Consider the following 25,412-nt stretch of genomic DNA (forward strand, 5'->3'; position numbering starts at 1 on the left):
AAAGGGAGAATGTTGGGTGTTGAAAATTGGACCTGAATGTGTCACAATCCAAAGATGTAACAAAAAGTGTATGCTCATAGAACGTGCCGCCCACTCCGCAGTTCTTAAAATGGCCCCAGTTTCCACCCTGGAAGGAAAAACTTTTACCTTGTCTTGTATACTTCAAAATAGAGCTTCTGTATAACCAAGTATTACTGTTTTGTTTCAATCTGTTTTATTAATAAACCTCTCCAACAATCTTGTGATACTGTCTTTCCCACTGTACATGAATATTAGCTGTGCACTCTGCTTTCTATTCTCACTGAGTTAGTAGAATTCAGTCTCCATTCTGTTGGTATTTGTCACCATTGACTTCAAAAGTGATCATTCTGCTTTGATTTCTACAGAACATCAGAACTTCTTTGGAACAGACGAGACCCTTGGGCCAGTAGCAGTGAGCCTCAGGCGAGAGGACAAAGACAAGGATGCAGGGAGCAGCTCGCAGTATTACTACAGGATCATTGTCAGGACCACAGAGGTGAATGCAGTTAGATAGTTAGGGAATGAGGAATGGAGGGATTGACTGGAGTGGGGAGCAAACTGTCGGTGAGATATGATGTACTTCATCTGTAGGTTTGTGGTATTTCTCTAACCTTCTCCTGCCCTTTAATCCAGTAAGATTGTCTCCTCCAATTCCAGCTTCTTGTGCAGCCCTAATTTTCATCACTGCCCCATTGCCAGATGGAACTTTAACTACCCAGAACTTCTGCTTTGCAATTCTCTCCCTAAATATTTCTAGCATTCTCCCATTTTAAGATGCTTTTTAAAACTGACCAATTTGTTTTGATCACTTGTCTCAATATTATCTACAATGTCTTGCTTTCATAATCTCAGATGTTCCAAAACACTTTCCAGCCAATTAAATACTTATTTGCTCACAAGATTCTGTTGTACCATGTCTCCCAAGTTGTAACCAAATTAATGTGTCTATTCCTGTTTTGAGGCTCTGTTCCAACTCATTTGCATATTGCCAAGCACAAACTCTGCTGTGTACCATTAGAATGTAACAAACAGATAGAGGAGTGGCCATTTGGCCCTTCAAACTTGCCTTGCCATTTGACAAGATGATGAGCTTTTTAAATTCGATTTTTAAAAACCCCAAATTACTGAAAAATATATCTCGATACACGTAAGAATGATGACTTGCTGAAGTTTGATTAATACAGCTGAAAATGATCTTATCACAAAACCAAGTATTTCAAGTGCCACCTGATGTCAAACAACTGAAATTGATCATTTATTATAGAAACCCTACAGGTCGGAAAGAGGCCATTCAGGCCATCAAGTCACACTGACCCTCCAAACAGCATCCCACCCGAATCTAACCTCATAACGCTGCATTCCCCATGGCTAACCTGCCTAGCCTGCACATTCCTGGACACTATGAATGATTTAGTGTGGCCACTGATCCTAATCTGGAATCTTTGGACTATGGGAGTAAACCCACTCAGGCAGGAGAGAACGTACAAACTCCACACAGACAGTCGCCCAAGGCTGCCATTGAACCTGGGTCCCTGGTCCTGTGAGGCAGCAATGCTAGCCACTTATAGAGTCATAGAGATGTACAGCACGGAAACAGAACCTTTGTTCCAACTCCTCCATGCTGATCAGATATCCCAACCCAATCTAGTCCCACCTGCCAGCACCCGGCCCATATCCCTCCAAACCCTTCCTATTCGTATATCCATCCAGATGCCTTTTAAATGTTGCAATTGTACTAGCCTCCACTACTTCCTCTGGCAGCCATTCCACATGTGCATCACCCTCTGCGTGAAAAAGTTGTCCCTCAGGTCTCTTTTATATCTTTCCCCTCTCACCCTAAATCTATGCCGTCTAGTTCTGGACTCCCAAACCCAGGGAAAAGACCTTGTCTATTTACCTTATCCATGCCCTGCATGATTTTATGGACCCAGCACTGATCCTTTAAAAAGATACAAAGCTGTAATCTAGTTAAATTGGGAAATACTAACTAGTTCATTTGCACTGTTTTTAAAAGACTTGGGTTAAAACCCCCCAAAACATTGGTTTTGCACCCAAACGATTGTTTAGTTTTTTGCACCCCCATAAGGCCTGTGAGTGAATACAATTATAGGAAACTTACCATAGTGCCTAATTTATCCTGATTCAATGACCTGCTGGGGGTCTCACTTGCCTGGACTAGTACAGCTCCAATAACGCTCAAGAAACTCAGCTCCATCAAGGACAAAGCAGTTCACTTGAGCAACACCTCATCCACCACCTTTAAAGTTCATTCTCTCCAGCAAAGACACAAAGTGGCAGCAATGTATACCATCTCCAATACACATTGCAGCAATTCACCAAAATTCCTTCTGAACACACCACCTCTTACCATCTTGAGGGACAAGGGCAGCAGATGAACCATGCAAGTTCCCTTACAAGTCGCTAAGCATTCTAATTTGGAACTATATCGTTCGTTCAGTGCTGCTGGGTCAGAATCCTGGAACTCCCTCTCTAACAGCACTGTGGTGTACCTATACTACATGGCCTGCAGTCATTTAGGAAGGAGATAGGTCATTATCTTCTCAAGGGTGATTAGGACAAGCATTAAATGATACAAGCCTATGATGCCCACATCCCATGCAAGAATAAATCTTTTAAAAATAATTGTGGTCCGAGTTGAGCCTGCATCCACTGCAGCACAGAAATAAAGAATAGAATTTGGCCATTCAATTTGATCATGGCTGAAATCTAACTCTATATCTTTAAACAGAAAGTAAAGTTTCCTAAACGCTGTCCCCATCAATCACTCCCAGGACAGGAACAGCACGGGGTTAGACACAGACTAAAACACTCTCTACACTGTCTGCAACAAACACTTCTGGGACATGAACATGACAGAGTTAGGTGTACAGAGTAAAGATCCCTCTATTCTTTTGAACTGAAAGGAAAACTACCTTCAGTTTGTCCCCATCAAACACTCCAAGGACAGGGACAGCACGGGGTTATATACAGAGTAAAGCTCCATCTACACTATCCCCATTAAACACTCCCAGGGCAGGGATAGCACAGGGTTAGACATTGAGAAAAGTAAACTCTTCTCTCTTAAGCTGGAAAGTAAAGCTCCCCAGACGCTGTCACAATCAAACATTCCCAGGAATTGTACAGCCCTGGGTTCATACCAAGTAAAACTACCTCTATATTTATCATCATCAAACATGGCCAGGACTGGCGAAACACGGAATGTGATAAAGTGAAGCTCCTTTTGAACTGAAAGTTAAAAATCACACAACACCAGGTTATAGTCCAACAGGTTTAATTGGAAACACACTAGCTTTCGGGGTGCCTCTCCTTCATCAGATGGTTGTCAACCACCTGATGAAGGAACGGTGCTCCGAAAGATAGTGCTTCCAATTAAACCTGTTGGATTATAACCTGGTGTTGTGTGATTTTTAATTTTGTATACCCCAGTCCAACACCAGCATCTCCAAATCATTTGAACTGAAAGTAATGCTCCTTTCACACTATCTATCAGACACTCCCAGGACAGGTACAGCACTGGGTTCAATACAGATTAAAGGCCCCTCTACACTGTCAGTATCAAATAATCCCAGGGCAGGTACAGCATGGAGTTAGATATCGAGTAATGATCCCTCTACCCTTAAAATGAAATTAATACTTCCTCCATACTACCACCTCAAACACTCACATGACAGGTACAGCATTGGGTTAGATACAGAGTAAGTCTCCCTCTATTAGAGTCATAAAGATGTACAGCATGGAAACAGACCCTTCGGTCCAACCCATCCATGCCGACCAGATATCCCAACCCAATCTAGTCCCACCTGCTAGCACCCGGCCCATATCCCTCCAAATCCTTCCTATTCATATACCCATCCAAAAGCCTCTTAAATGTTGCAATTGTACCAGCTTCCACCACTTCCTCTGGCAGCTCATTCCATACACGTACCACCCTCTGTGTGAAAACGTTGCCCCTTAGGTGTCTTTTATATCTTTCCCCTCTCACCCTAAACCTATGCTCTCTAGTTCTGGACTCCCCAGGGAAAAGACTTTGTCTATTTACCCTATCCATGCCCCTCATAATTTTGTAAACCTCTATAAGGTCACCCCTCAGCCTCTGATGCTCCAGAGAAAAAAGCCCCAGCCTGTTCAGCCTCTCCGTGTAGCTCAAATCCTCCAACTCTAGCAACATCCTTGTAAATCTGTTCTGAACCCTTTCAAGTTTCACAACATCTTTCCAAAAGCGTACCAAACGCCTTCTTCACTATCCTATCTACCTGCGACTCCACTTTCAAGGAGCTACGAACCTGCACTCCAAGGTCTCTTTGTTCAGCAACACTCCCTAGGACCTTACCATTAAGTGTAGAAGTCCTGCTCAACAGTTTTTCCATCAGGCATCCTGAATAGGGACAGCACATGGTGAGATACAGAGTGAAGTTCCTTCTACTTCTTCAAACTGAAAGTAAAGTTTTCTCTACTTTTTAAAACTGAAAGTAAGGCATGCTTGAAACTGTCACCAGGATAGGAACAGTACAGATGAAATACAGAGTACATCTGTCTCTACTGTTTTAAACTGAAAGTTGAGCTGTCTCTACTCTATTGAACTTAAAGTAAAGCTCCCGCCACAATGTCCCCATCAACCACTCCCAGGAAATGTACAGCAATGGGTTGGTACAGAGTATTGAAAGTGTGGTGCTGGAAAAGCACAGCAGGTCAGGCAGCATCCGAGGAGCAGAAGAATTGAGCAGGAGAATGAATGGGTCTTGCTCAAAATGTTGACTCTCCGACTCCTCGGATGCTGCCTGCCCTCTGTGCTTTTCCAGTATCATACTCTCGAGTCTAATCTCCAGCATCTGCAGTCCTCACTTTCTCCTGCTCCCTCTACTCATTTAAACTGAAAGTAAAGGGTAACACGGTGGCTCAGTGGTTAGCACTGCTGCCTCACAGTGCCAGGGAACCCGATTTGATTCCACCCTCGGGTGACTGTCTGTGTATAGTTTGCATGCTCTCCCCGTGTCTGTGTGGGTTTCCTCCGGGTGCTCTGGTTTCCTCCCATAGCCCAAAACCGTGCAGGTTAAGTGGATGGGCCACGCCAAAGTGCCTTCTAGTGTCCAAGAACGTGTAAGCTAGATGGGTTAGCTACGGGAAAAAGTCCATGCGGTGTTATGAGGATGGGATGTTGTTCAGATGGTCAGTGCAGACTCTATGGGCCAAATGGCTTCTTTCTGTGCTGTAGGGATATTGTGATTTTAAAGCTGTCTCTACACTGTCTCCAGCAAACACTCCTAGGACAGGGACATCATCCAACTCCTGCTGCATCCTCATACCCTTTGTTCCCTTTAGCCGTTTGAACTATATCTAGCTCTTTGAAAAATAAACTGGTGTAAAAAATTGTCTAGCAGGTCATTTGTGCCAGCATCAGAGGGAATTGTGCCCCAATTGAACGGTAACTCCAGGCCCACAATGTATGGAATGGAAAAAATGAGCTTTGAATCTCATGCTTTGTGCCCACAGCTGCGGACTCTCCGTGCGTCAATCCTGGAGGAGTCGTTTCCCTCATCCGTCCGTCATGGCACACAGAGGGGAATTTCACCAAAGAAACTTCTGGAATACGTGGTACCAGGGCTGAACGTCCAGTGTCTCCGGTTGGCATCCAGTTCTCCCAAAGTGCCGGAAATGCTGCTGAAGTTAGACGAACAAGGGGTAGGCCTTGGGAGATTCCTTGCCGCAGCTCTGCGCCACTTGCTCCGCGCTCACCAGTGCAGGGTTGTAGACCAGTGCAGACTCCTTGGGGAGTCTGTCTTCGACCAGCTCCTGTAGGTGTGCCGCACCCAGCCGCTAAAAGCGATGAATTCTCTCATGCCACTACAATGCAGAAGATGTGCCCGCTATATAAGCGGTGAATTGCTGGGTAGTTTGCAGGAGGCCCGCAGTAATTGGACAATCACCAAAGCTCAGACCAGTTGAACCTGTCACCTCACTCAGCTGTCTGCTTCAGCTACCGAGTGGCTAAACGTGTGGAGCCATTTCCTGGCAAGCTCTTTGGCAACGCAGCCACAAAACTAGCAGACTGTCCTAAGTGCAGAGCGCCGGTGTGACCAGCCTATGTGCTGTCTGTCCGTAATGACACTCAAGTGTCACCAAGATGACAGAATAAAGAAAACATCATCAAAAATTGATGGGGCATGGTGGAAACAAAACTGTCGTTCATTATTAATATGATATTTCAATGGCTCAGTGTGTGAATGTGACTGGTGGCCATGCTACTGAGGCTTGTTGACAGAGAGCGCCTTGGAGTTTCATGTCCTGCATTTGCAGGGATTAGAGGGAGGGAAAATCTATCAGAGCTCAGTAACAGTATATGAGTGTGATTGTGCATGAGTTGAGAGTGATACGATACATATAGATTGTGTGCCTTTGCCCATGCGTATATCTGTGATAGAGGGAGAATGTGAATCTACTCAAAAAAAAATTCAGCAAAATCATCAGTGCTCATTACCTGACAAATATCATAATTATGCTATCCTTCTCTTATTATGCTGTCCCTTTTTTTTTGCTCTCCCCCTTCTTCATTTCTTTGATTCCCTGTCTCCTATGCGCTTTCCTTCCCTCTCTATCTTTGATCCCTTCTTGCCTCATGTCTCATTCCTGTCACTCTGTCTATCCTTTGCAATAAGGAGAAGAGGCTGAAACATCCAGCAATTCTGCCTGTTGAATTATTGGGTTGGAAAATGACTGATGAAGATTTTTAACATGCCATCTGATTCAAATCACTAACTGAAGTGTCCAATTAATTATTCAGAACAAGGATACCAACATGTCATAGCTTTAGAGAGACTCAAGTCTGGGTTTTACAGGTTCTGCTCAGAAATTAGGCTTCTTTCTTAAAACAAAACAATGGTCTATATTCCTCCTGTTTTCTGAAGGCACAGAATCTTACAGGGTGATGAATTCCACAGGCATCAATTTCCTTGTGGTTCAGGTTCCCTAGGCATTGAGTCTCATTGGGATATGGATTTCTCACACACTGCATTTTACTGGCAACTGTGTTTCTCTCACACGACTCAAATTGGAGTATGGGTTCCCACATAAACACTGACTCTCATTGGACTACAGGTTCCACATACACACTGACTCTCACTGGGGTACAGGTCCCACAAACACACTGACTCTCACTGGGATACAGGTTTCCAGACATACACAGTGACTCTCAATGGGATATGGGGTCCAACAGACATACACTGGGGTATGGGCTCTCACACATGCACTGACTCTCATTGGGGTACAAACTTCCACACACACACTGATTCTCACAAGTGTGTAGGCTCCACAGGCACTGAATCTCAGTGGGGTATGGATACGACATACATTGGTTCTCATGGGCTACACTGATTGTCATCTAGCATTGTAGCCAGAAGAGAAATGATATAGCCCAGAGGGAGGATATTCAGCCCATCCTGCTCATGCTTGGAATTAGCAATCTAACTAGTGAGCACAGCACCAGGAAATGAGCAGGAGTTGACAGCAAATGTTTTATTTTTATCCCAACCTGTCTGACCAGGAATGGTAATCCTGGGGGCAAAGAACGGTTTTGCAAGTTTCCAAAAGGGAACCTGACTGTGACTTTGATCAGTTTGAATTTCTCTCTCAAGGTGATTATCCGTCTTTTTTCTGAGGTTGAGTAAATGTTTGCTTTGAAGAAATCCCGAGGCTATAAGATGTTCTTTATTTGGGATGCTGCTCCTGTGAAGTGAAATTTTATTGTACTAATGTACATCTCATGTTTCTTCAACCCATAGTTATCCTTCCAGCGGAAAGTGGGGATCATGTACTGTAAAGCGGGACAGAGCACAGAGGAGGAGATGTACAACAACGAAACTGCTGGCCCGGCCTTTGACGAGTTCCTCGACCTCCTGGGCCAGAGGGTGAAACTGAAGGGCTTTGAGAAATATCGAGCTCAGCTGGATAACAAGAGTAAGTAGAGTGTGATGCCGACAGATCAATGAGTGAGGGAGGAGAAGAGGGAGTGGAGCGCAGCCCTTTAGTGAGGAACTGTGTTGGATGAGAGGATCTCTAATCTAGAGGCTGAGTTCAAATCTCACTTCTCTTTAAGATAACACATTCAGGAAGGTAATAATATTAAACAGCAAGAGACAATAACACAATGTCGAAGAAAAATAAAATCTGTGATATTAGATAATAAGAGTTAAGCAAACTGTTTGAGTATGCAGATACAGCGTGAGGTTAGATATGGACTAAAGCTGCCTGTACTTTTTAAAACTGAAAGAAACGAAAAGTAAAGTTCGCTCAAAACCATCCCATTACTCATTCACGGGACAGCAACAGCATGGGGTTAAATACAGAGCAAAGTTCCTTCCACTCTTTGAACTAAAAGTGAACTGAAAGTAAAGTTTAGTTTGTGTTGTCCCCAAGAAACACACTCAGGGATCGGGACAGTACGGGATTAGATATAGAGTAAAGTTTTCTCTACTCTTTTAAATTGGAAGTAAAACTCCTTCCAGACTGTCCCCATCAAGCAGTCTCGGCACAGCACTGGGTCAGATACAGAGTAAAACTTCCTCTACACTGTCCCCATCAAGCACAGCCAGGACAGGGCTAGATAGAGTATAAACTTACATCAGTGCAAGGGCAAATTGTTGAGTAGCTGCTCAGTCTTTACTTAATTCCTAAATTTAATTCTGCTTAGTCAGTTTATGGGCTAATAATTAAATGCAGGTCATCCTCACGCCCGTGGATGGCACAGTTCTCGTATCCTGGACAACCACATGTGCAGGAAATGATGTCAGCTGTAGTAACTTGAACTGCAGATTTCAGAGCAGGCATCAAGAGCCAAGTCCACTGTACCATGCCTGACTTATAGATATATGGATAGGAAGTGGGTAAGGAGGAACAGGAGAAAAGCTGAAAAAGCAATAGCGATAAGGGATTCAATTGATGCAGTAACAGACAAGCTGTTTTGCGCTTGGAAATATGACCATAGTAGTTATGTTGCCTCCTTGGTGTTGCTGAATGCCTGAATGGGTAGGGTGAACAGTTAGCAGGCTGTGGTTAATATTAATGACATTGATAGTGAGGGGATGAGGTCCTGCAGGCACGTTCAGTCCTCCCACTGCAGGGAGAGCAACTGGAAAGCAGGGCCAATAAAATTGGGGTAGTCTCTGGATTACTCTTAATATCATGTGCTGGTGAGTACAGAAATCAGAGGATAGAGCAGATGAATGCATAGCTGGAGAGGTGGTACTGCAGTGATGGCTTTAGATTCCTTGACATTGGGACCGGCTCTTGAAGAGATGAAACCTATACAGACCAGATGGTTTGTACCTGAACAGAGCTGGGGCCAGTGCTCTTTTGGGGTAGTTTACTGGTGTCTGAAAGGGTTTAAACCAATTTGGCAGGAGATGGTAACTAGTAGATGACATTAGACAGAAAGAAAATACAGTGTGCAAGGAATTGGGGGAGATAGATGTCACCACAGTAAGAAAGTAAAGTTTTAAGCATAGAGTAGGAGGGAATGCTCCAAGTGCAAAAGAAAGGAAGTTACAATGAAACTTTATAAATTACTGCTTCCACTTCAATTGGAATAGTTTATCCAATACTGAGCACCACACTTCAGAAGGCTGTACAGAGTCTGCAGAAAAGATTTATAAGAATGCTACCAAGGTTGAAGAACTTTGTTTATGAGGGTAGATGTAAAAATCTGGGAGTTTGTTCTCCCTAAAGAAGAGAAGATTGGGAGGAAACCATGAGTGATCTGTCTGCAGAGGATGGGGAGAAACTGTTAATGTTGTCTGAGGGTTGAGAACAAGAAGATACCAATTTAAAATGCATGGCTAATGAAGCAAAACGGACATGAAGAAGATCCTTTCTTAATCAGCAGTTTATAGCAAAGGTGATGGAAGCAGACTCACCCATGGCTTTCAAAAGGGAATTGGAAAATTACTGGAGAGAAAAACATTGTGGGGTGACAGAGTAAAAGGGGAGTGGAACAAAGTGCCTGTTTTCTGCAGGGAAACTGACATGGGTCAAATAGCCTTTGAACTAAGTTATTTGCTGGACCATTTCAGAGGATGCTTAAAAATCTGGATTCACACATCGGCCAGACTGGGTACGGATGGCAGAAATCCTTACCTAAAGGACGTTTGTGAACCTGATGGATTTTTACAACAATCGATGATGTTATCACGATCACCAATGCCTGAGGGTTGCCAGCTTCTGTAGAAGCTAGTGCATTCCAGGAGGCGGACACAGTACAGTGAAAAGAGAAGAGGAGTGGAGTAGGAGCAGACTGGACTGAGGGTCTAAAACCTTCCCCCTTCTCTTGCAGCGGACTCCACAGGTACTCATTCGCTCTACACCACGTATCAGGAGTATGAGATTATGTTCCACGTGTCAACTATGCTTCCCTATACTGCCAACAATAGCCAACAGGTAAGTACCACTTTTATTTTGACCCATAATCCTCTCTTTCGCAGAGTCCACATGCCACTGCTTTCAGTAGTCCTAAATAGCTTGGTTTTGTTACCGAACCCATTGGGATAAAAGGTGATAACTTGCTCACATTTGGACCATCACACAACTCCTGCATAGTCAAGACCTGATGACTGAGGATTAGACCACCCTCCCATTCTCACTCAATCCAACATCAGCAGCAAATTCTCCTAGAGCAACTACAACACTGGGTTAGAGATAAAGTTGCCTCTACTCTTTTAAAGAGAAAGTAAAGCTCCCTCATCACTGTCTCTATGAAGGACTCCCAGGACAGGCACAGCACAGGGTTTGAGCCAGTGTAAAGCACTTCTACTCATTTGCATTGAAAGTAAAGCTCACGCTACACTGTCCCCATCAAACTCCCAGGGCAAGGACAGCATGGCGTTAGATGCAGAGTAAAGCATCCTCTACACTGTCCCTCATCAAACACATTCAGGATAGAGTAAAGCTTCTACTCTTTTTAAACTGAATGTAAAAAAAACCCTCTGCACTGTTCCCATCAAACACTCCCAAGACAGGGACAGCATAGGGTTAGATACAGAGTAAAGCTCCCTGTAACACTGCATCAGCAGATTCCAATACTATGAGCTCACTAATTGATAGGGGAAGAAAACTTCCAAAGTATGATATAATAAGGCCTGACAGTTGAGCTTTTGTGAGAAAGCTATGTCCCGTTCAAGTATATTGCTTCAGAGTGTGTAACCATTTGCTTTTCTGTACCTGCCTTTATTTTGTGATTCTAGCTTCTAAGAAAGCGTCACATTGGCAACGATATAGTCACCATCGTCTTCCAGGAGCCCAGAGCTGGCCCGTTCACACCAAAAACAATCCGATCGCACTTCCAACATGTCTTCCTAGTAGTACAAGTTCACAATCCCTGCACCGAGGAGGTGTCATACAGGTATGTAGGTACAGGTTTCCTACAGATATATTGGTACCCCAATCTTACAGGTTCGTAGGTACACGCTTCCTGTGGGTACCTGAGCACAGGTTTCCTGTGGGTAATTTAACCGTAGGCCTCCTGCAGGTACCTGAAGCCCAATCCTCTAGTCTGCTGTTGAGAACATATGAACAATACCAGACAAATGGCTTTCCGGTCTAGCTAGCCCACGCTATTATATACTTGTGCACACCAGTATATAATTTCCACTCAAAATCATAGATTCAAATTGTGTGCTGGGATCTGTAGAGATTGTAACAAGGTCAGCCTGATTAACCACATAGAATATGAGTTCCCAGATTGGGACTGTTAACCTGGTCCAATCGGGGAGCCCTGGCTGACATATTAAAAAACAAAGGTGAGTGGCAGAGATATTGACACTCTGGTACCTGACTCCGAATGACACAGTACAAAAGTCAAGGACTGTTCGTGTATAAATAAAGCATGACTTGGTCACTGATACCAGCCTGCATGGAGTTATTTCAGGATCTGTAACATGAAAGGACAGATAGGGTCTTAGAATAATATCTCATCCAAAAGGTGGCACCGCTGAAAAAGTGGATTGGAAGTGTCTTGAATCCACCATCAGTGTGGTGCTCCGCACTGCATCCATATGACAGGTTCTACTATAGAGAAAGGCAAAGGGCAACTCAGAAACAAAGGTAGAATGAGAACTGAGGTATACGTATTTATCCATATTCATGCTGACTGTTGGAGACTAGTACTGAGGGAGCAGCGCACTCTTGGAGATGTTATCTTTTAGGTGAGATGTCAAACCAAAGCTTCTATCTCTCCCTTCAAGAGGGCATCAAAGATCCCACAGTCACTATTTCATCAATAGTAGCGGGCAGTTCTGGGCCAAACGTATCCTTCAACCAACAGATGGTGTAGTCATTGATCATGTTACTGTTTGTGGAATCATGCTGAGTATGAACTAGCTGTTGTGTTAAGTAAATAAAAAGTGTTACGTAAATAAAATGTGTTACTAAAACCAAAAAAGAGTTAGTGATGTCCAGAGGTTGTAAAATCTGTGGAAAATACACATTCCTACTTTTTCTTTCCAGTGTTGCGGTCACCCGATCAAAGGATATTCCTGAGTTTGGGCCCTTTTTCCAGAAGGGGGTGACTTTCCCTAAATCGGCCAACTTCCGGGATTTTTTGCTTGCCAAAGTGGTCAATGCTGAGAATGCAGCAGAGAAGTCAGAAAAGTTCCATGCCATGGCTACCAGAACACGGCAGGAGTATCTCAAGGACCTAGCGGATAACTATGTTACCACAGCTACTCTGGACTCCTCCTCGTCCAAACTGGCAGCCATCATCTCGCTGCCTACCAAGAAGAAGGAGAAGCTGAAGTTAAACCGAGCCCCCGAGATGCATAGTGCCGGTGCTCTAGTCTGGAGTGTTACTGCTCGCCTGGCGCATGCCCCTGAGGAAGCTGAGTGCATTCTGGGAATCTCCAATGAGTTTGTCGTGCTGCTTGATCTAAAGTTGCGAATGGTTGTGTGGAATTGCTCCTGCCGGGATGTGATTGGTTGGACCTTGTCTCCGGGGACCATTATAATTTATTATGAGCGAGGAGAATTCGCAGTGGTTAAGACTTTGGAAAGTCAGCCAGATGACATCACTGAAATTATTCAGCGGCTGGAGGTAAGTGTGGGAAGAGATCGCGAGACGTGCACCACCACCGTTACTGCCAGTCTGCTGCCTAAAACATGAGTTGGAGTCTCAAGTCTGTGCCAAAATGCTAGAGACTCATTGTATTTCCTCATACCACATCCAACCTAATAAAATACAGCGATCAATAAATCAAACAATCCAAACCAACCCATCCAGCCAGCTAACTGGGTCAAACCCAACAGAGTTGATAAAGTGTGGCGCTGGAAAAGGCACAGCAGGTCAAGCAGGACCAAGACAGTCTTCATTTCAGGCAGGACCCCCGATACATTAACTCTCTTGCTCCTTGGATGCTGCCTGACCTACTGTGCTTTTTCCAGCTCCATGCTTCATCAACTCTGATTTCGCCTGCATCTGCAGTCATCTAGGCCAAACCCAGCAACCTAACCAACCCCAAACAACACACTGCATCTCATCAATTAACCAAGCAACTAGCTAACTCCAAGCCAGCCATTCTGGTGCAACACAACAACTGACCCAACTTAAACCCAACAACTTAACTAACCTAAACAATAGAATGCAACTCACCCACCCTATCAAGCAAACAATTGACCAATCTACTCAGTTAAGTCCAGTCACCTACCCAATTCAACTCGTCCCACTGATTAATCAAGTGACCCAACTCTAATCAATGCCCAAACACCCTCTCAACCCAATCAATCCATGCCCATTGCACATCCCACGAATCCAAGCTCCTCCTCACTGATAACTCCATACCCAATGATGCACTTATCACAATGTCAAGAGATGTCATGTGACAGTTGCTTGGAATCTGTCAACTTCATTTCTCCTGCGCAAAGATGAAAAATGATGACCCTTGCTCTCCCCATGCCAGAAGTACCAGCAGCAACCGAGAAGTGGTTGGATTAGTGTTCATGAGGCAGTTTTCGTGTCAGTGACTTGAGCAGATGACCAGGCAATTTCAGTTGTTTTCAACCAGGGAGTGAGTCATAATTGGCATGCCAGATAGCCAAAGACTAGATCTTTGAGGCAAAATGTCGATCACTTAGACAAATAGTATGAGTGTTAAGCATGGTTTTTACTACAATCATTATCACAAATGGGTTCAGGTTATGTTGGTGCTTCATGCAGCAGGCGGCAAGGGGGCACGAGTCTGTCAAAATACACAAATCTGATACCTCCAGTCAAAACAAGATCTGGCCAAGGTTGTCTCCCTTTGGCACTTTGGTTGGAACCTTCACATTGACAGTTCAGGGATAAAAAAAACCTACTGGTGCAAAATTTGCAGGCACTCCATTCTGAATGGATAATCCAACAGTTTTACTTGTCGATATGTTGTTATGTGTGTATTGTCTTGTGTTTCATTCTACAGCCACTAAAACTTGGAAAGTATCATTTACTTAGGTCGTTTGGTCCATTGCCTGGTCCATTACTGAGTCACGGGAGCAGAGAACATCATCCCTGGTCTGTACTGAGGCTGGAATAACAAATGAAATGTCCTTAGCTATTCTGTGTGAAATTGGGTTGGAGAATCTGTTGGGTCTCCTGGTCCTTAGCGCCATCCAGCACTCACTTGCTTTGAGGGTACCAGGTGTGGATGGGCTCAGAATGGTCAGCAGCTTGGTGATGCTTGAGGAGACAACAATTGTGGATCTCTTAAACCCACAGGGGTGAAATAATGTGGGGCTAGGGAAGTGAAGTGAAGCCAGTACCATTGGCTTCTGTCCTTTTTCGGTTAATAATCCAATAGTGCTGTGAGAGCTGTCTTCCATTACTTCCTGTGCCATACAGGAAGGTCGGCAATACTTTCAATATATTACAAAAATCATTGTAATAACATTTGTGTAAGGTTAGTGGAATTTAGACATGAAGTCCATATGAATACAAACTGAAATAATGTATAGATTATATGATACCAGCCCTTCCTGTCTGTAAAGAAGGGAAGCAGAATTTCATATAAGAAGGGAAACAGGAGGTTATGTAAGAGGGAAAGAAATGTTTTTTTTTTAATTCTCGATCTCAAAGCGGAACCAGAAATCTACTGATGTGAATAGCTATCCTAAGTTTTTAAAAAAATGTTCTTAAAGGGGCAGTGCCTTTAAGAGGCTGTGTTATGGATTTAGTTAGGCTTATTGTACGTTGGTTATGTATCTAGAGATGAAGTGGAGTTTTCCATTTAATGTGACAGTCACAAGGTTATGAGGAATATTTTTCTGCCTTTTTACCCTTAGACAACTATGCAATCCTGGCATTGCTCACATTTGCAGTATCAGCATTTTTTAACTTGTCCTGTCACTTTTAAAACATCTCCTCAGACAGTTCCTCTGGGAAATCTTGTTAACTGTAGTTGTAACAAATTTGGGGTCAGTTTCACCTATTGGCATTAAATTGCTGTCTTTTCTTCCAAGAACAAAATAAAGGTTATTTTTGCAACTGTCACAAAGTGTGACATCTCTGAATGTGACAGAAGTGCACTTGGCACAGACCAGATGAGTTAAATTCTGCTAATGAAATATAAAATAATTCAGAAATATATATATTTTTAAAATATGTAAGTCACAAAGCACCATTTCTGTTTGACAGTACTGGAACTGTATTGGACCATTAATTGTTGGAGAGTAGAACACTATGTAGTATGCGGAAAGCTTTAAGGAGGAGTTTACAGATATTCTGGCTTTGGTGTCCAAATCAAATATTTGCCAATGTTTCTTCATTCTTTCATAGCAATCAATAGTGATTGTAAAAACTGACATGTTTGTGAGAACTGAATCCTGGTGGCCTGAGGTTGTGTGAGGATTTCATAATAGCTTGAGTATTAATATCCTTCCCTAATATCCTTTAGGGAAGGAAACTGCCATCCTTATCTGGTCTACATGTGACTCCAGACCCATGCAACATGGTTGGCTCTTAACTGCCCTCTGGGCAATTAGAGACAAGCAATAAATGCTGGGCCTGGTCAGCGACGTCCTCATCCCGTGAATGAGTGTAAAAAAGTCAGTGTTCAATTTTCCTTTCGAACACACATGATAGTGAACGGTTGGAAAAGAGATTTCAAAATCTGACTCACTCACACTACAAGCTGGCCAGCCTGGAAAACCTTGACACACAACTGTTGAACAATAAGGGTTTGTGTTTCTGCAGTACCTTGAATGAAGTAAAAAATCCAGGGGAGATTCACAAAGAAGGAGAGGACATGAGAGGGTCTGGGAAGAATTTCCAGAATTTGGGGTCACCAATTAAGACTGGGGTTCTTTAAAATTGATAAAGTGCAAGATATTTTGAAAGGTTGGGGGAGGTTATGAATATCAGGAGGGAGCCAAAACCATAGAGGGATTTAAAGACAACAATGAAAATTTAAAATGGCATTGCTGAACTGTGCTTTTAAAATTGCAGTCCACCATAAGCTTAGGACTCCTCAAAGATATGACATCCAACTATGTACCGTTTGAAGTTTAGTTGTGTAATTACTGTTGCAATGTAGGAAATGTAACAACCAAACTTCCTTTGTCACATTTTATTCAAAAGACAGCATTTTTGTTCGTACACTAGTCCCTTAGTGCTGTCTCTCCATATTCCTTTTCTCTCTCCATTTTTGTTTGGCTTCTTTATTTTCTCCTTCTCCATCCTCATTGTATCCCTCCATAACTCATTCTCTCTCTCTCTCTCTCTATTTTCATCCACTCTCTTTCTCTTCCCTTCTCAGTCCTGTCTTCTCCATACTTGTTTTCACTTTATCTACATTCCCTCTTTCTTCATGTCCTCTCTATCCTCCTTCCCTCCATTCTAATTCTCTTTCTTTCTATGCTCATTCATCTTCACCGTGCTTCTTTTCTCTTTTTCATTTCTCTTGCTGTCTATCTCTCTGTCTCTTAATCCTCAATCTTTCCATTTCTTTCTGACCCTTCTTGTCTTCTCTTTCCATTCCCAGCCCCTTTTACTTTGTGACTTACTTATTTTAAATCCCTTGCCTTGAAACACAGGATTCCATCTATGTTTTTATGGTTCTTAATCATTTGTGGTGCTGCTTCTAATATATTGAGAAATGGAAATTTAACTACGTTATAAACTTACTACTTTTTGTCAATTCGTCCACCTTACTGACTTTATTTTTGAGCTTATTTTCATAGAATCATAGAATCCCTATAGTGTGGAAACAAGCCATTCAGCCCTACAAATCCACGCCGAACCTCCGAAGAGTAACCCATCCAGACCCATTCCCCTACTACTCTACATTTACCCCTAACTAATGCACCTTACCTACACATCCCTGGATACTACGGGCAATTTAGCTCGGCTAGTTCACCTAACCTACACATTTTTGGACTGTGGGAGGAAACTGGAGCACCCAGAGGAAACCCACGCAGACACAGGGAGAACATGCAAACTCCACGGAGACAGTCACTTGAGGCTGGAATTGAACCCAGGTCCCTGGCACAGTGTGGCAGCAGTGCTAACCACTAGGCCACCGTGCCTCCTCAGAGTTATTTTCCATACCTCGCATTACCTACAAACTACACCAAAACTGAAGCTATCAGATTCTCACTGGGTGAAGTTAAAATGTTATTTGTGTCAGTATTAATAAATGGGTTTGTGGCCACGTTGATGGAACATAACACACTGTCACTGCCTCAAATCAGACTCTTTGCATGGTGACCAACAGCCCCAGGAAGCTATGTCAAACATACATAGGTCCTTGGTTAGACCACACATGCAGTTTTGTTAAAACAGTTCTGGTTTCCATGTTGCAAAATTGGCATAAAGGCATCTGGGAAAGTGCAAAACAAATTTACAAAGATAATACCAGAACTGAGAGCTGACAGCATAACAGGAAAATGTGAACAAACTAGGGTTCCCTTCTCTAGGAAAGGGAAGGTTGAGGGGCGACCTGATGGATGTCCTTAAGGTGATGAGAGGATTTGTTGGTGGAGATCTGGCGAGTATGATTCCACCAGTGGGGGAGATTGGAAGTCAGGGTCATAAACTTAAGACAGTTATGAATGAATTTAATAAGGGAATTCAGAAGAAACACCTTTGTTTAGAGGATGGTGAGAAAGGTTGAATCTGCAACCACAGAAAATAATTGAAGCAATTAGAATAAATGCATCTAAAGTGCTGTTCAATAAACACCAGAGAGAAAGGAACATGTAATGGAAAAGCTCAGCAAGTCTGGCAGCATCTGTGGAGGGAAATCAGAATTAATGTTTCAGGTCAAATGACCCTTCCTCCGAACTGTTAACTCTGATTTTCCCCACAGATGCTGCCAGAACTGCTGAGATTTTCCAGCAATTTCTGTTTTTGTTTCTGATTTACAGCACCTGCGGTTCTTTTGATTTTTATAAGATTACGCTGACAAGGCGAGATAAAATAATTAGGGAATCTTGTTTGGAGTATAACACCAATATGGAGCAGTCAGGCCAAATGCGTTATTTCTGTGCTGTACGTTCAGATTGTGAGGAATTGTGGGATAGGGGCTAATACTCAGAGACAGTCCCCAGTTGAATGACCTGATCAGTTAACACCAATCTTACTGAGCAGATGTTGCTGTTCACAGTAAATTGCTGCATAGCAGCTAATCAAAATATTGAAAAGTAAATATTTTATAAATGGGAATTATCCTGAACATCTTTGTTTTACAAGGTGGCAGCCTGGTTCAGTCTCCTCTTCCTCAGTAGATGCACCTTTCCTAGGCCGGAACCTGTACAGGACAATACTAACCTGATAACTGTCTTTCCCTTTAATTGTTTTCTGTGTGCCATAGCAATAATAATACTGAATGGATTACTCTATGGTTGTGCTTTACGTGTTGAATGTCCGTCCAATAGCCAGCCAGTTAAGGAGCTGAACCTGTGTTGTTTGTGTGTAACGTAAAGTCATAGCGACGTGCTGATTCTGCATATTGTCGGTCCGATGTGCATCTCTGTAACCACTGGCTGAAAAAAAATGAATAAATCATGACTGTTGCATCCACCTTGTAGCTTGCCGTCTTTTTTCCTTGTGTTTCTCTCAATGTTACTCAGCCTCCCCGCAGCCCTTTGCTCTTGTAATCGCGTCACTTAACACATCCTGTGGCTGAATATCTGGGATGGACACTTAATGTTCTAAACCCATGGCCTTACCCACACCAGACCCGCTCCCCCACTGCTGGAAAGACCACAAGACATAGCAGAAATTTGGCCATTCGGCTCATCGAGTCTGCTCCGCCATTCAATCATGGCTGATAATGGTGTATAATGGTGATAATGGTGGCCCTTGGTGCTACCTTTTGGATGAGACATTAAAACTTACATCTGCACTCTCCAGTGGGCCGTAAAACATCCTCGGCCTCTATTTCGAGGAAGTGTAGCAGGACTTCTCTCCCCCAGCTCCCCAACCCCCTTGGTGGCTTGCATCCAATATTTATGCTTAATGCAATATTAGTGAATAAAGTGCTGTGTTTTTTTAAATCCTATTATAGTTTGAGGAATATATGGAACAGCCTGAGATTGGCCTGTGTCTATATTCACCCAAAACAACACCCTATTTCCTCAGGACAGACCATTACTGGGGCACCTAGGTTAATGAGATAGTCTTAAAATCAGAGGCACGCCACTCAGTTTAGGTAGGACTTCCCATTACAAAAGGTGATTTAAGTGTGAAAATCTGTCACACAGAAACAGCAGATGCCTGCTCAATACATTTTAAATCTGAGATTGATAAAAAGATTTGTCAGCTGAGGTCAATACAAATCAGCCATAATCTCATGAATTGTGATGGAACAGGCCCTCCTTCTGTTCCTGTCCTAAATTTTGCAGTGGACATGTGGTTTGATATCACAGGAGGCTGGACAGGGTGGGTCCACCTACACTAGAATTTTAATAGCAAGACATAAACACTCGTGGGTCCATAGTTAGTGGAATTTTAACTGTACCCTGGCCTTCCTGTCACCTTCAATTTCCTACTTGCTCTGCCCATGACTTCATAAGAGGAAGCTGTAATAATCTGTGAAGGTCAAAAGGAAAGGAGGGCTAGTGAGTAACTGAGCCTCCTGTATTTCAGCTTTGGAATTCTCCCATTAAGGATCCACATCTCCCTTGTAGCTACATCCTCTGTCACTTCAGTAGTTAGCAGGAGAAAACAAGTGGCTAGTATGGATGCAGTGCTATCCCAGAATAAACGGTGGTGATGAGAGCCCTGTGTTGAGCATGGTTTACTTAACAGTTTCCAGAACACAATGAGCTAATTTAGTCTGATTTGAACATACGATCAGGCCAACAGGATATACTGTATACTATTACATTGGATTTACAGCATTGCTGTTGGGCAATATTTATGCTGCTTCTGCATCTTCTCCCATCTTATTCAATATTTTATATCAATCTTATTTTCCTTTCTTCCTCATGTGCTTATCTAGACCTTCTTCAATGAATCTAAAATATTTTTTGATAAATCTGTTTGTTGTGAGTTCCGTTCTCTCTACTCTTTGAATAAAGAAGTTACTCTTTAATCTCTCACTGGATTTATTAATGGTCATCTCATGGCCCGCTATCTATGCAATTTTCCCCCTTAACCCAGCCATCCCACCTGATGAGTCCACATCTACCCATGGTAAACTGTTTCGTCATTTTAAAGACCTTGTTCTCCTTACCACTCAATTATAAACACCTTAGAGGGTTCAAAGGATGTGTACTGAGAAGCTATTTTCCCTGACTGGTTAGTCTATTTATTTAGGCCATCTCAGTCTCAAGATCAGGCATCAGCTGTTAGAGACTGAGATGGAGAGAAATCATGTTAGTCAGAGTGTTGAATCTCTGGAATTTTCTACCCCAGAGGGTTGGTTGGACCAAGGTTGAGTGTATTGAAGACTGAGATGGCTGAATGGATGCTCAGGATATCAAAGGCATCATGTGGGGAGGTGAAATTGAGGGAGATTAAATGTGATCTGACTTGATGACAGTGTATGGCCTATTCATGTTCCAATTGCTTTTCTGGGGCACAAAACCTTTGGGCCTCTGTGGCATTTCTTGATAGTTGTCCACCATTGTATTTTCAACAGGTCGTAACCACAGGATGTGAAACGGAAGAGCTTGTCCTCCTCAGGAACAGTGTCCACCATCTGGGCTTTCAAACCAATGGAGAAGGAATTGTGACCCAGGTGGAGAAGAAAGGCTATGCTGATCTGAAGGGCCTAAAGCTTCACAGCCGGTTGGTCAGGATCTGTGAGATTCCAGTGGTGTCCCTGTCATTCAAGGAGAGGGCAGAGTGTCTGAGGAAGGCCAACAGCGTGAGGATAACCGTCATCCCGCCTGACAACAAGGGCAAGCCAAGAATGTAGGCATTCTGTCACAGCAGGAAGATGATAAATGAAGTTTGTCCTTATTTTATTGGCTAGATCTACATACCATTAATGTGAGGATATACTTGCCTATGGAAACGGATGTGGGAGGGTGAAGGTGCAGAAGGATGGAAAGGGTGAAAATTTTGAGTGGATAACCTTTTGTCAGGATCCTTATCAAGTTGAAGTGTTCATTTGACCCTCTCTGATCTCCATAGCTGCATAGAGGGTACAAAAGAGAAGCCTAGGGGAGAGCTGACCACTAGGAAAGGGGAATTAGGGTGTTATTGGAGTTGGGGGAAACTGAATGTTTCCAAAATGTTCTGAATTTTTTTCTATCTGTTGGTTGACAATGTATATCTTTTAAGGGGAATGGGGTCAAGAAGCTATCGATGGTAATGGAAGCTATGAACAAATAGGTAAGAGCTGTTAACAGTGGGCTAGGAGATACTTAATGAAGAGCAGAATATGGTGTGGGAACCGCTAACAGGGAACCAGAGTTAAAAATGGGAAGCAAAATGAGGAGCCAATGGAAAGAGAAGGAGCTGTTAAGCGATAGTAGGAGATAGTTGGGGTGGGAGTTCGGGGTGTAAGTGGAGCTTGGATGAGAAGCATGAGTTGTTAATGCTTCTCTTAGCTTAACTTCACAGCTGCATGAATGTAACATGCAATTTTCTGATTGATGGAAACTTTAGGAGGAAGGGCTGTCATTAATGATGAACCTGCTCCCCTCGCAAATAAGGCCCTGATTTACTTATTTGAAGGACAAAGCAACAAATTGCTGGAAAAGCTCAGCAGGTCTAGCAGTCTGTGGAGAGAAATCAGAGTTAACGATTCGGGTCAAGTAACCCTTCCTCAGAACTGGAACGTTAATTTTGATTTCTCTCCACAGATGCTGCCAGACCTGCTCAGCTTTTCCAGCAGTTTCTTGTTTTGTTTCTGACTAGCAGCATCTGCATTTCTTTCAGTTTCTTTTCATTTATTTGAGGGAATTGGCATGCCGGACCTGTGTTGAGATATGTATTGACAACCAGGATAGGGCCTTTACAATAACCATCAAGGGTGTTGGGGTAGAGAGGGAAGAACAAAACAGGATTCCGGGATACTGTCCAGTAATCCAGGAAGTATGTGCCTGCATGTATGACTGTTTCATCTCTAAAGACTGCAGCTAGAGGCCCACTCCAGGGAATTGAATACTGTGTCTTGAATGAGAACAGAGACCCCATCCACCCTTTCAGATGGAAATAAATACACCACTGTGCTGTGTTGGAAGAAGAGCAGGGGCGGTTTCCCTGGTTTTGTGCAGTCCAAAATTTATTCCTCAACCAACGTGACTTTAAGAAAAAAAATTGATCTGGTCACTATCACATTTCTGTTTGTGAGATCTTGCTGTGTGTAAATTGACTGCCACTTTTACTCAACCTCACAGTAGTGACTGCACTTTGGTGCTTTAAGATGCCTCGAGGAGGTGAAAGGCATAGACTCAATCTGAGTTTTTTCTGTCTCTGAAGGAGTTTTTCTGAGCTGTACCGAAAGTCAATCGAAGAGACCGAGCGAAAGGGTGACAGAGTGACAGACTCAGGCCTGGGGTCTCCTTGCTTGCGATTCCTAAGGACGTCCTCACTCCAAGAAACCCGCAACATCAGTTCAGAAGGGGACCAGTGCCTGACGATGCGTAGCTGCTCTCTAGAGAAGACGTCTGTCCAAAGCCAGAGGTAATTATGAATGAGTGAATTGCATTATGAAAGCAAAGCACAGCGGAGGTCCCAAGAAGCATACACAAAATAATCAAGAAAAGGCTAATAATATTTGCCTTTCTAACTCATGGGCTCAAATGAAAAGCGGTGGATGTTTTATTGTAACCATACAATGCCCTAGTTCGACCACAGCATAGTTAGGAAGGATATACTGTTCTTGGAAGGAGTGCAGCGTAGATCACCAGTATGTTGCCAAGGCTTTTCAAGATGTGGCAGTGCCAGTGATGGACTGGGGTGGACAAGGTCAAAAGTCACACAACACCAGGTTATAGTCCAACAGGTTTATTTGAAATAACAAGCTTTGGGAGTGCTGCCCCTACACCTGATGAAGGGCAGCGCTATGAAAGCTTGTGGTTTCAAATAAACCTGTTGGACTATAGCCCAGTGGTGTGTGATTTCAAGGCATTTCAAGGATTAGATAAGGAGAGATGACATAATGAGATTTGTTTTCCATTAGAATATAGAGTATTCTGGCATGATTTGAATTTAGGGTTTTGACAGTAATTGATGGTGTGGAATATTCCTTTTTTGCTGGTGGTGGTGGTGAGTGAATTCTATGACAAAGGAGTGTAATGTAATAACTGGATCAAGCCAGGCCATTGTGAAGAAAAGGTAGGAAAAATGCCTTTGTACTAAAGGCAGTAGATACCAGCTGAGTTTAAATTCAGGATTAATAGAGTTTTGCTACACTACAGTAATGATAAAGGGCTTATGCCCGAAACGTTGATTTTCTCGGATGCTACCTGACCTGTTGTGCTTTTCCAGCACCACACGTTTTGACTCTGATCTTCAGCATCTGCTGTCCTCACTTTCTCCTAGACATAAGATACAGACCAGCCATGGGCTCACTGATTTACTGAATAGAAAGCAGGGGCTGACTGGTTCCTGTGAATAAGTGAGTAATACAAAACCAAATAAGGGATAGATTAGGGCAAGTGGTCAAAGCTCAGGTAGGTTCAAGGGAGTTTTTTTTAAAACAGAAGGGAAAGCTGCATGGAAGGAATTTCAGAGTTTGGGGCCAAACAGTTAAGGGGCATGTTCATGATAAAGAGATTAAAACTGAGGATCGATAAGACATTAGAATTTAAAAATCATCATTGTAGGGGCTGGAAGAGGTTAAAGGAAAAGCAGACCCTGGAGACACATAAAAACAAAGATAAGAATTTTAAAACGACAACAGGAGAGAATCTAAGTCAGTAAAAGTACAGAGGAGTGAACAGGACTTGGTGTGAGTTAGAGTATAGGCAACAAGAGTTTTAGATGTGCTGTGGCTAAGTTGTTTTAGCAGAAGATCAGCTGAGATAGTGATTGGTGTATATCAAGCCTTACATTATAGGAAGGCTTGCTGATGACAATTTTAGCATGGACTTTTATGAACCACTGTTTGACAGCTGGAGTTTCTCTGTTTCAGGAACAAGGAGGACACTGACTTCAGTTCCCTAAAGACATCACCCCCTGATCTCATCTTGGCTGCAAACTCTCAGCATCTGCTGCCTTCTGGAAACCTGCAGCCAGATCCAGGTGACACCCAGGTCAGTAACGCAGCTGAGCTGAAAGCAGAATTCTTGCCCTGTGACGTGTGTGGGGATTTTCGATCTTTGATTTCCGACGCTGCTCAAAGTAGCTAGAGTTAAGTTGGAAGTTGATGTGTTGTCTTCCATGGCCCCCCCACCGCCCACCACCACCCTCTCCCCTCATATCAATGAATGAATCTGAGCTAATGAAATGATTGGTTCTTTTGAAGGAAATTAGATCATTTATACAGTAACTGCAGCTCCTGCCAATCAGGCGAAGTTATGGCTTCAATGACTTAACAGGTGCCCCCCAAAAAAACAAAAGGATATTCAGAGTATTAACCTGTGAGGATTGGCAGACTGTGGAATAGTCGAATTTAATTTCTATGATTGCTGATCTACAAAGGGGATTGCTTGGAAGAAGACCATACTGTAGCACCTAGACATTAATATCAAGCCTCTTCTGGTCTGGTACATACACCCATGTTATCAACATGAAAGAAATCCTATGGTACTGATCTCGGTGCAGGTTGCTCATGTTTTTGGTACTGACTGAGGATTTGAACTCTGTGGGTGCACTGAAAATTTGCCTCATACATGTACCACCTTTGCTTCGTGAAGGTCGACAAGAAACTCTTTCATGTGCAAGTTGCATTATTTGTCAATCTGTAAGAAATATGTTCTGATGAGGCTCTTTATCCTCTTTATAGATTTATTCCAGTTTTTAA

At 43.1% G+C, this 25,412-nt stretch overlaps 1 protein-coding gene across 5 annotated transcripts in view; it reads left to right on the forward strand.

The window, feature by feature from the left end:
- Positions 1-25,412, forward strand: part of zmp:0000001168 (signal-induced proliferation-associated 1-like protein 2) — a 91,073-nt gene that overhangs the window by 50,339 nt on the left and 15,322 nt on the right. For all 5 annotated transcript variants that reach the window (XM_043682667.1, XM_043682663.1, XM_043682665.1 and 2 more), the window contains exons 3-11: positions 387-517; positions 5,533-5,721; positions 7,818-7,992; positions 10,364-10,467; positions 11,271-11,428; positions 12,532-13,114; positions 21,135-21,409; positions 22,925-23,128; positions 24,582-24,702. In XM_043682667.1, coding sequence (XP_043538602.1) covers positions 387-517; positions 5,533-5,721; positions 7,818-7,992; positions 10,364-10,467; positions 11,271-11,428; positions 12,532-13,114; positions 21,135-21,409; positions 22,925-23,128; positions 24,582-24,702 — 1,940 coding nt within the window. The remainder of the gene's footprint in view (positions 1-386; positions 518-5,532; positions 5,722-7,817; positions 7,993-10,363; positions 10,468-11,270; positions 11,429-12,531; positions 13,115-21,134; positions 21,410-22,924; positions 23,129-24,581; positions 24,703-25,412) is intronic.

The sequence above is a fragment of the Chiloscyllium plagiosum genome, chromosome 45 (genome assembly GCF_004010195.1).
Source record: "Chiloscyllium plagiosum isolate BGI_BamShark_2017 chromosome 45, ASM401019v2, whole genome shotgun sequence".
Taxonomy (NCBI): domain Eukaryota; kingdom Metazoa; phylum Chordata; class Chondrichthyes; order Orectolobiformes; family Hemiscylliidae; genus Chiloscyllium; species Chiloscyllium plagiosum.